Source organism: Sinohyriopsis cumingii, chromosome 6 (assembly GCF_028554795.1).
Source record: "Sinohyriopsis cumingii isolate HCF-2022 chromosome 6, ASM2855479v2, whole genome shotgun sequence".
In the NCBI taxonomy this organism is placed as follows: Eukaryota; Metazoa; Mollusca; class Bivalvia; order Unionida; family Unionidae; genus Sinohyriopsis; species Sinohyriopsis cumingii.
Genome location: NC_142966.1, coordinates 143,629,966 through 143,642,036, shown reverse-complemented (window position 1 = coordinate 143,642,036; position 12,071 = coordinate 143,629,966). Strand labels below are relative to the sequence as shown.

Here is a 12,071-nt window from a genome sequence, read left to right as displayed (position 1 = left end):
CAGAACTGTAGTTTACTTGAACAGTGTTTTGCAGTCTGTTATTAAAGGTCAGGGTCATATGTCGCAAAAGGGATCTCACTAAAAATGTACACGATCTTGCTTTTGAAAGATCGAAATCCATGAAAAGAAAGAACAACGAATACTATAATGTGTGCCATTTGTAAGCATAATGTTAGAAAAAAAGGATTAAACAACATCAATCATTTTTTTAATTTATTAATATAATGCTCATGACAAGCTACTTATATCACTGGCATGATCCACTCTGACACTACCCTATATTACTATGTAAAGAATTGGTGACTCTTGGCTAGCGAAAATCGGGCTACATATTCTGTCACAGTTTGGAGGCTAATGAAAGAAAACTTCACGCTACCTAAATGTGAATGTTTTTTGGATGAAAACTACTGATATGATGACAGAATTGTAAGAATTAAATGATCATGGATGGGTATTTATCGGTTTGTAAATTATTACCTAATGACTCACCAACTTAACATAAAGTCCTCTGGACTTATTTACTTTGTGAATGATTAAGTAAAATTTACACATAGATAAATACCCAACCATGATATTTAATTTTATAATAATAATAACAATAATAATAATGGTACTAATCCACGAGTCACAGGTTCAACACAGCCCAGGCTAGCCTGGGCACATATATGTCATTTTTTAAACATAATATGGCCAATGTGTAAAAAGTGCCATAAGAACCAACAAAAAAAAGGGTTCATTATTTCAAAATTCCAGAAATACGTATACATAAAAAACACAACTGTGAGCTGCACAAAGCAACACCACTGCCATAATCATTGTAACTAGGTAAGAAACATACTAAAACTTGTAATCGATGTTTGTTCATTTTTAATATGCTTAAATATGGTTAATTTTGGATGCTGTAAGTATGTGCTGATATATAAGTACACATCAGTGTAATTTGGTCTCATTAGCCAACATTGTATTGGGTTAGGGTTTTTATTTTTGTTTAAAGTTTTAGATGACAGTCTGTCTTGTTTGGCAATCATTATTGGGATTTGTACTCTGATTTGGAAGGGGACATGAGACATACCATGTGATCTGTTGGTTGCAAATGTTAACAGTCACTGAAAGGCATGTGAGGTAGAAAAGTCGTGACAGGGGAACTTCAGACTTTTTTTTCCTTTTCCAGACAAGACATCGTACTCTTTTGTCCAGCTCAGGCCTGTCACATTTTCATCTGCTACCTAGTGAACTGAAGGAGAGAGCCATGTCTGCAGGGATTGAACTTCAAGACTGTCGCTGGATGAACTGTGATCAGAAGTTTGTAAGCATGGAGGATCTAGTCAATCATGTTAACGACCAGCATGTCAAGGTGGAACGACCAGATGTCGACTATCAGTGTAAATGGAATGGCTGTCCCAGACGAGGGAAGGGATTCAATGCAAGGTGGGATGATAGGAAAGTTTAACTGTTTACAGTCTCCTCAGTCTAACTTCATTTATTATATGCTTTGTTCCGAGTCAGTGGAAAGAATGGGTTGTGGCAAAGGGAGGCGTATTCACGAGCCATATCAAACAATTTATTTTCCCCATTGCAGAACAAAACACTTGAATGTAATCTTGTATATATTACATAACACCCTCTTTTACACTTTTAAAATAATTTTAGCTCAACTGTAAGAATGAACTTCAGAACAAACTAGGATTTATATACGTTTGATTCTTCGAGTCTAAAAGTATCAACATACAGACATCAGAGAAGACACCTGGGTAATTAGAATCTGGGTGGGTGATACAGAAATATGGATTGAATGCCAGACCAAGCATATAAGATTAAATAGGTATGTAATAAAATTTGAAGTGAATTGTTAATAAATGTTGCCTGTTTTTGCAACATTAGGATTTAGTTGGCATATTATAGGGATGTTCACTTTACAAACTGCTTACTATTCTACTCAAAATGATATGCCAAACTGCTTACTATTCTACTCAAAATGATATGCCAAACTGCACACTATTCTACTCAAAAAATGATATGCCAAACTGCACACTATTCTACTCAAAATGATATGCCAAACTGCTCACTATTCTACTTAAAATGATATGCCAAACTGCTCACTATTCTACTCAAAATGATATGCCAAACTGCTTACTATTCTACTCAAAATGATATGCCAAACTGCTTACTATTCTACTCAAAATGATATGCCAAACTGCTTACTATTCTACTCAAAATGATATGCCTATTACATTATTACATGAGTAATATTATCTTATTGGTTACCTAAGTGTATCACTAGTGCTCTGTGGGGGAGGTGTCAAAAATTGATGTAAAATGAAGTATCTCATGCAAAATCAGGAGAAAGAAAGATGCTGATGCAGTTTAAAAAATTGCAAGTAATGTCCATTGAAAGAAAAGTTTAGAAGTTGTCTGGGTTTGACCACCATGCTGAAATCCAACTTCTAGCGAGTAGTTGATATACAGTAGTCCCCCTCTTATAAGGCCACCCCTATTGCAGCAGGGAAGTGGCCTTATAATGCAGGTGGTCTTTCTAGAGGAGGATGACAAATGCGAATAGTAAATACATATGAAAAAAGTCACAAGTACATTTAATTTTAAATATTTAATATTTTAATTAAAAAATCACATGCATGATGTGAAATAAATGTAAAACAAACTTTGTCATCATTTTCAAAAGAATGCTATGAATAACCATTGATATAGTTTTAAAACTGTCTTTATAATTATGTTACAGTTCACATCATCTGTCAATTTGTTGGTAACAGTCTAAAAAAACAAACCAGTCTCGTCACATTAAAAATATCCTTGCTGTCATATCCCCTGCATATATCGTTTAGTCTTTTGTTCCAATCTTCGACAACTTCATTATTAACATCAGCTGATTCGCCGCTGATGACAGAACACTTGATATTGTGTCGCACTTGAAATCTGTGCAACCATCCGTTACTTGCGGTAAAGTCGTCATATCCCAGTTCAACAAACAAACTTTTTGCTTTTTCTTGTCTTTCAAATCAGGATACAAACGTCTCTTGGCTCAAACAGTCTTCCTTTCTCCGTCCATTTCACCTTTCCACTTCTGCAGAATTTTCATTATCTTTCACGATATTGTTTATCTGAGTCTTCCCGACGTTAGTTTCTGCAAGGATCCCTAACCACACACACACACACACACACACACACACACACACCCCGGTCAGTTAAATTACTTTCACGTTCTCCTCTAAACTGAGAATTTTTAATTTCCTCAATGACGTTGATCTTTTTGCAGTAAGTTATTCATGTTGCCAACTACAATACTGATAAAACAATCTTGTATGCATCTAAACAAATTGCCATGTGTTTTTAAAGGAAGTGATCTTGGCACGTGATTCGTTAGTTGCAGTCTGGTACCGTATTGTTTTTATACATTTCTTGAAACTAAGTGAGAGAAGCCAAAATGGCTTCGATATGTACCATTAACATCACGCAGATTTGACCTCGCAGCCACTAGTATTCGTAATTTTGACAATTATTGTCAGTAGTAATAGCCACTGATTACCAAAGTGAACAAGCTCAACATCTTACTAAGGGAAGCCATAAAAGCTATTAAACTATTTTCCTGCTGACTTGGGTATTGTACATCGATACTGCCACTTCTCAGCTGTTACTACTGTTCGATAATTGTAATCTTAACAATTATCAGAGTGATTAAACCGGACATCTTATGATAACACAGCGGTAAGGCTAATTGGATTACATGTACATACCCTTTTGTATGGATTAAAATTTGAGTCTTTCTCAGTTTTTATGGAATAAATTTGGCTTCTCGTGAGGCGTAAATGATATAATATTAACCTTAGTGGTAAATGTACTTTACTCAACACTTCTTTCAGTAACGAAAACCTGACATCGGGAAACAGAAATTGGATTACTTAACACACGTTATGAATAAAATACTGGTTCTGGATACATATTCATATAAAATGCGGCCACTTGTGAGAGGTAAATTTTATAATTTTGCACTAATATGCTGGCCGCTGGTCGCATTAGCCGGGTGGCCTTTCGCGAGGGGTACTTTTGAACACAAACTCGTCAGTGCCAACGGATTCTGGCCGTAAGGAGTGGGTGGCCGCTGGTCGGGGGGCCGTTCAAGAGGGGGACTACTGTAGTTGTATTAAAATGGCCTTGACTAACTTAATGTACTTCAGTGAATAGTAATATGGACTTGATTACAACACAGATATCACACTTCTAGTAAGTAGATTATATCGTATGTTTTAATCTGCCCATGTTCTGATGCAGAATACCTGCATGATCAGGCATTGACTTACAGCATAATCTAGTAAGTAGATTATATCATATGTTTTAATCTGCCCATGTTCTGATGCAGAATACCTGCATGATCAGGCATTGACTTACAGCATAATCTAGTAAGTAGATTATATCATATGTTTTAATCTGCCCATGTTCTGATGCAGAATACCTGCATGATCAGGCATTGACTTATAGCATAATCTAGTAAGTAGATTATATCATATGTTTTAATCTGCCCATGTTCTGATGCAGAATACCTGCATGATCAGGCATTGACTTGCAGCATAATCTAGTAAGTAGATTATATCATGTTTTAATCTGCCCATGTTCTGATGCAGAATACCTGCATGATCAGGCATTGACTTGCAGCATAATCTAGTAAGTAGATTATATCATATGTTTTAATCTGCCCATGTTCTGATGCAGAATACCTGCATGATCAGGCATTGACTTACAGCATAATCTAGTAAGTAGATTATATCATGTTTTAATCTGCCCATGTTCTGATGCAGAATACCTGCATGATCAGGCATTGACTTACAGCATAATCTAGTAAGTAGATTATATCATATGTTTTAATCTGCCCATGTTCTGATGCAGAATACCTGCATGATCAGGCATTGACTTACAGCATAATCTAGTAAGTAGATTATATCATATGTTTTAATCTGCCCATGTTCTGATGCAGAATACCTGCATGATCAGGAATCTAGTAAGTAGATTATATCATATGTTTTAATCTGCCCATGTTCTGATGCAGAATACCTGCATGATCAGGCATTGACTTATAGCATAATCTAGTAAGTAGATTATATCATATGTTTTAATCTGCCCATGTTCTGATGCAGAATACCTGCATGATCAGGAATCTAGTAAGTAGATTATATCATATGTTTTAATCTGCCCATGTTCTGATGCAGAATACCTGCATGATCAGGCATTGACTTACAGCATAATCTAGTAAGTAGATTATATCATATGTTTTAATCTGCCCATGTTCTGATGCAGAATACCTGCATGATCAGGCATTGACTTACAGCATAATCTAGTAAGAGATTATATCATATGTTTTAATCTGCCCATGTTCTGATGCAGAATACCTGCATGATCAGGAATCTAGTAAGTAGATTATATCATATGTTTTAATCTGCCCATGTTCTGATGCAGAATACCTGCATGATCAGGCATTGACTTGCAGCATAATCTAGTAAGTAGATTATATCATATGTTTTAATCTGCCCATGTTCTGATGCAGAATACCTGCATGATCAGGCATTGACTTACAGCATAATCTAAACATGTCATCCAACAAAGGAAAATATGTTGATGCTGAAATGGACAATCAGCTTCTTAAAAAGTTCAAACAATCAATACAGGTGTGTAAAAAGGAATAATCAGCTTGTTGGGGGGAAAAAGCAGGAAAGAAAACACTTATCCCAGTTATATTTATTAGGCATCATGTCTTGTCATTGTGAGTATTACTCATGGTGGGAGAGATGATTGCTGCTGCCTTATGAAATTTAAACAAAAAAATGAATGTTATATCGGCTTGAGAAGTCTTGCAAGAAGACATTAACCTTCATGGAGTTTGGAACTGCAGTTTCTGAGTGTATATTACAAACTATTCGTTGAACATATTGTTGCCTTTGTTGTATCAGATCACTTTTGAACTTTTCAAAAACATATTTTCCAGTTTGACAATGGCAATACATATTTCACTACAGCAAAATGAAAGTTAGTCTAACTTAAAAAAAATTATTGAAAGCCTTACGAGGAAGGTTTTGTTAGGATTGGTCATCATCCTGACTTTGGTTCAACAGCATTATTTGACTAAGCTTTGTTGGATTTCAACCAGATTTAGCATGTGACTTGGTACTGATCAGACTTTCCATGAATTCAAATTTCAAGTGTTGCATGGCATAACTTGCAAAGGAATATTACATTTGCCATATGTTCTCGCTAATAATCAAGTCAAACTGCAAATTACTGTAACATAATACAGATCAATGTCAATATTGTTTATTCAACTGATTGCTCCTAATAAACTATGCAGACCCTGATCTATCAGCGCATTATGCAGTGCCTGATCTTGTCTGTGCAGTTTGCAGTTGGACACATCTTATAAACAAGTGTATATGATAAGCCAAAGTTATTGTACACATGTTGATGAGACATAGAATTAATTGGATTTCCAGCATTTGACATAATCCAGATCCACTGATTGCCCATCTCCAGACTTTGTTTTCCAAATGAAGCTCCTCTGTTTATTATTATAGAGAAGGACTCATGGCAACACACACGCAATGCTATTACAAAGCAAATTTGGAAAACAAATTATAGCAACCAACTTAAAAATCTTGTTACCATTACTCCTCCAATATGAACAGTCACCTCAGTATGGGTTTTCCACAGTGAGACTTTATTATAATGTTTTGTTGCTTCTAAATAAAAATGGTGCCAATCAGATGTCCAGTATGTCCACCACATCAGCTGATTTGGTGGTCTTGTTATTAACAAGACAAGTAAGAAATGGTCTTATTCTGGATTCTTGGAAATTATTTCAGTCATTAGGGCATTAGTCCCTTTGAAGGACTCTTGTTATAATTGGCATGTGTACAAATTCCTTACCATCCTAATACACTCATTTTTTTCACAGTTAATAAGGAAGATCTCTAACTTAATCTGTTGTACATTTTAGAGACTTTTTTGTCCCACCTAGAAAGCATAGGTGAGAGAGAATCAGTCATTTGCATTGATGTGGGATACGGAAATCCCACCCAACGTCAGACTTTGCCTTGGCATTGTTCAGGACCACAAATTCCGAAATCCCACACTAATACACATCATGGATTACTTTGCTTTCATTTCTCACTAGGAAATAGTGTCGGAAAAAGAAAGATGGCATATCATCAGTTCAGATATAAGCTTTTGAAATATGGAGTATTTTCTAAAAGATTTTATGTCATTAGAAAGAGCATAAAAAGTTTAGTTTACAACAAATAAGATTCGTTGTAAACAAGGATTGCTGTTTTCAGGGAAAGTTTGTCTTGGTTTATTTTTCAGCACTAAACATGCAAGAAACATTAATTATGTTCTTAGCATCATAAGCATAATGACATCGTCTTTGGTGTCAGTGAGTACACACATGGGTGGGATAGGTGGTGTCATTGAGCATACATGCAGGTGGGATAGGTGGTGTCAGTGAGCACACATGTGGGTGGGATAGGTGGTTCAGTGAGCACATGTGGGTAGGATAGGTGGTGTCAATGAGCACACATGCAGGTGGGATAGGTGGTGTCGGTGAGCACACATGTGGGTGGGATAGGTGGTTCAGTGAGCACTTGTGGGTGGGATAGGTGGTGTCAGTGAGGACATTGGGTGGGATAGGTGGTGTCAGTAAGCACATGGGGGTGGGATAGGTGGTTCATTGAGCACACACATGGGTGGGATAGGTGGTGTCAGTGAGTACACACGTGGGTGGGATAGGTGGTGTCAGTGAGCACACACAGGGTGCGATAAGTGTATTGCTCATGTATATTAATGAGAGAAGTATGGTTCTTTAATGTACTGGCCTTCTAAGTTAATTTTTTTGTTGGTTAGACATCAGGTTTAAGCTTTGCATTTAGCTTAGTTTTTCTGACACTACAGTCTGTACAGTCATGATACTTGATGAGTGTATCCATCTTGTAGGGTACAATCCACTAAAGACAGTTTGACCTAGTGACCTACTTTTCATGCTTTCAATGATCGTTGCATTTTGCATTGTGGCAAAGCATTCCATGGTTGTCAGTTAAAATATGATACAGAAGAATTCTAGCATGATAATTAGTTACATCTTTGAAAATGATTTTAGTTTATGGTATTCCATATATTGATTTTACATGCTTTTATTTGAATTACATACGTGATCCTGTTTGAATTACAGGTACAAAATGCTGATCCACATCAGGACACATACAAATGAGAAACCCCATAAGTGCAACTTGTGTGGGAAATCTTTTTCTCGACTGGAGAATTTAAAGATACATAACAGATCTCACACAGGTATGCTTTGTCAGAGTTTTAATATTTTACTTATTGTTACTGTAATGTTTTGGTAAATATTTGATGAACCAGAACTACTTGCCTACAAGTCATGTCCAGCTGCAAAATACATAGACCCAGATTTGCTGTTTCGTAATGCACCAGTACATCTAGGTATATGTAGTTTGTTATGAGTAATCATGAGTGCAATCAGCATAGACCCTGATATGCCAATGCATTATGCGTTGGAGAACCGACTTGTAAGCATTTATATACTATAATTTGGAGTTGTAATTTCATTGGGGTTTTTTGTGGGGTGGGTGAGTGGGTATTGGGGAGGATGGGTATTGTATAGCACAGCAGCAAACACAGGTTTTTTTTTAGTGCTGGGCAATTTGGGTAGTGTTTAGTCCAAAACCATGCCATAGCAAGTGATTCAGATTGATCCCATGGCGGATCAAACTCATATCCTTTCTGGTTGGGAGTCTGGCATACTAACCATCAAGTCGCTCCTTTTTAGCATCATGAGAAATTACTGACAGAATGTCATAGTCGGACATTTCCTGCATTTAGAAGATGGCAATAACATCATTTTTGTTGTCATTTTCTGGCAGTGGGTGCAATAATGGTCTAGGTATGCTAAATTTCAACATCATTTGCTCTGTTCAACTGCAACTTTGGCTCAGTATTACAGAGGTTGATACCTTAGTTCATCAGTCACTAAATGATAGGCCCCTCAGTATCACATGCTTCCTGTTATATGGTCATGACTCCATTAAGTGGTAATAATTCCAATTGTTATGAATCAACTGAATTTTCTGCAATCTGATTGGATATAAATGGTCACATGATACTGATGACGAATTTTTTAATACATTGCTAACTTCTATTGACTCCTTTTGGTTCCAAGTTTCCAGGTAATTTAATGTGAAGCTTTATCTGTTCCAATGTCTTACACCATAATCATAACAACAAACCCACCCACCCATCTTTGTGATTTCCAACCAAAATGTGCACCCCTTTGATTAAATTCACCCATTAGAAGTTAAAACAATGTAATTACAGTCATTCCTGCATTTCAACCCTCAGTCCTTTTGCCAAAGATAGTGTTTGACAGGGCTGAATTGTCAGAAATTATTGCATTTTGCTTCAACAATGTTTCATTGGATGTTATTAAAGGTCAGGGTCATATGTCAAGAAATGGATCTCACTAAAAATGGACACAATTTTGCTTTTGAAAGATCAAAATGCATAGAAAGCAAGAACAATGAAAGCTATAACAACACTTATTATATGCAACTGTAACGTTAGAAAAAAAGGAATAGCCTTGTTTAAACAGCATCAACCAGTATATTATATATTTAAATCTATTATCATAATATATCACTGGGATGACCAATTTGTATAGTCTTAATAGTACATGATGCAAGTGGAAAAGGTGAAAAGCAGAAGACAACAGCACAAGTCTATACATTTGTCTTAATGTGTAATGCACCAGTTAACTAATGCACCAGTTAACTAAAACGGGGGGTGGGGGCAGATTCAGTATTGAGACCTTTGCCAGCTTTTTGTTATTAAAATGAAATTCTATCAAAGAATTTGGATTGCTGTTGGCATTTTGGTCATCTGTAGTGCCACCCTAGACCTGTTATGCTAGGATTTGTGTCTTTTCTGTGTTTCTTGTCTGTGTTGGCAGATGGGGTCATTGTTATAATGCTGTTTGTAGTTGAGACAGCATTTGGCAACTCTTGTTAGTTCAACTGGCTACAAGGTCATTCACGGTCCACACAGGTCTTGCCTAAATGTAATGACTGGTCTTGAATAACCCTTGAAACTTGGGAAAAGTCTAAACAGCCCTTGAAAACGCCTTAAATGGGCTTTGACAGCCCTTTAAGAGCCCTTATATTTTGTACATATTTTACTTTTTACTGTTAAGTGTTTCATTTTTACATATGTAATTATTTTTGGGGGAAAACTGAGCATTAATAATTGTTCTAATCCTTCATTTCATCACACTTATTTGAATACCTTTGGTATTATCCCTTATGACCAGACTGGGAAATGTTTTTACTGTAAATTTCACAAAGCATAGCTTTTGTGTCTTTTAAACGGTTAATACAAATGTATTATTTTTAGGCATTTCATATATTCATTGCCATTACTCACAAATTTATTGTATGTTTTGGATTTTTAAATTTTTTATGTAGTAATAAAACATTACAATACCTAAATATTTTCCTCCTGAAACACTTCCAGATATAGTTACGTAGAACAATGAAAACCATGATCTTAAATAAGAGCTGGTGGCACTTAAACCTGCAAAACATATGGTCATGTACCCACTTAATTAACCACTGAAAGAGTACAGATCTCAGTGGTTTCCAAGTTATGATCAAAGGGGGGATAATGACAGCCCAGGAGTCCATGCTGACCTCTGCTGATTAATTTCCCTTGTAATGTCAAATATGTGTATATATTTCAAGGGTAGGGATATATATATATATATATATATATATATATATATATATATATATATATATATATATATATATATATATATATATATATATATATACAGTCAAGGAAAGAAGATAAATGTCACCAAACAATATTAGACAACTGTGTGCTCCAAGGTTTGTGTTCCCCTCAACAGTTTGAATACATGTTTGAATTTGAATTCACAAGATGACATGTCAACTTCCCAGGTGAGCAATAATTGTAATGACTATGCATTATGAATTAGGGGAAATTTGTGGATAACAGTTGCTCATTTAAATCACATTTATTTTATAAAACCATATATATTCGATAATTTATGAATGAAAATGCAGCAAGCTCACTTACACACACTTTCAATACTAGTATGCACACCTCTGTTTTTCTGTCTGTCTGTCTCTCTTGAACACATGCACACACACATTCATCAGGTCATGTTCAGTAGACTGACAGTACTAACAGAGCATTAACTGGAATGCAGCTCTCTCAGAGAAAATGATGAAACTGCTGTATTGTAAAAACTAAGAAATTAAAAGCTGATTTAACTTAAACTGGTTTGCTGATTTTATGAATATTATTCATCTGTAATAAATAAAATTAATTGTATCAGTTTCTTACATATTATACATTAGACCAGATTTTTCTTATAGCATCTTTAAATGGTTTGATTTACTTATTATACCTGTACTTTCCTGGAAAGTAGGATATGAGTATAATGTCGAACTGACCATAATGCATTAGTATGCATGGATTGATGTAATTATTATATTGCATACCATACTCGAAACAAATGCACTATAAACCTGTAAAAGGTGTATTATCTTAACTGCTTTAGTATTGGAGTGACTGATAGAATCTTTCATACTTGCTTGTCTGTAATATGGAAATTCCACCAGAGATCCCCAAAAATTGGTACCATATATACTCGCTAATAACTGGACCAACTGCAAACAACATAAACCATGATCTGACATTGCTTAATGTGCCAGTAGATCAGGGTCTGGCTTGTTTGATATACTGATTACTCTAACAAACTGCATAGACCAAGATCTGCTGGCACCTTATGCAACAGTAGATCTGGGTCTATGCAGTTAGAAGTTTGATTCAACTTTTGCACAAGTATATATGGTACATGAAAATCTGGCTTTGCTAAGTTCCTGTCCATAAATTCTGAATCAGAGGATGGGATTTCCCTATTACATGCCAACACTTGGGGCCCCGAGTGGCCAAGTGGTTTAAAGTGCTTACTGTTATGG

General features: G+C 35.7%; 1 protein-coding gene across 3 annotated transcripts in view; it reads left to right on the top strand.

Moving 5' to 3' along the window:
• LOC149798167 (uncharacterized) overlaps positions 1-12,071 on the top strand; it is a 135,055-nt gene that overhangs the window by 117,250 nt on the left and 5,734 nt on the right. For all 3 annotated transcript variants that reach the window (XM_089963278.1, XM_089963277.1, XM_089963279.1), the window contains 2 exons: positions 1,172-1,428; positions 8,222-8,340. In XM_089963278.1, coding sequence (XP_089819404.1) covers positions 1,172-1,428; positions 8,222-8,340 — 376 coding nt within the window. The remainder of the gene's footprint in view (positions 1-1,171; positions 1,429-8,221; positions 8,341-12,071) is intronic.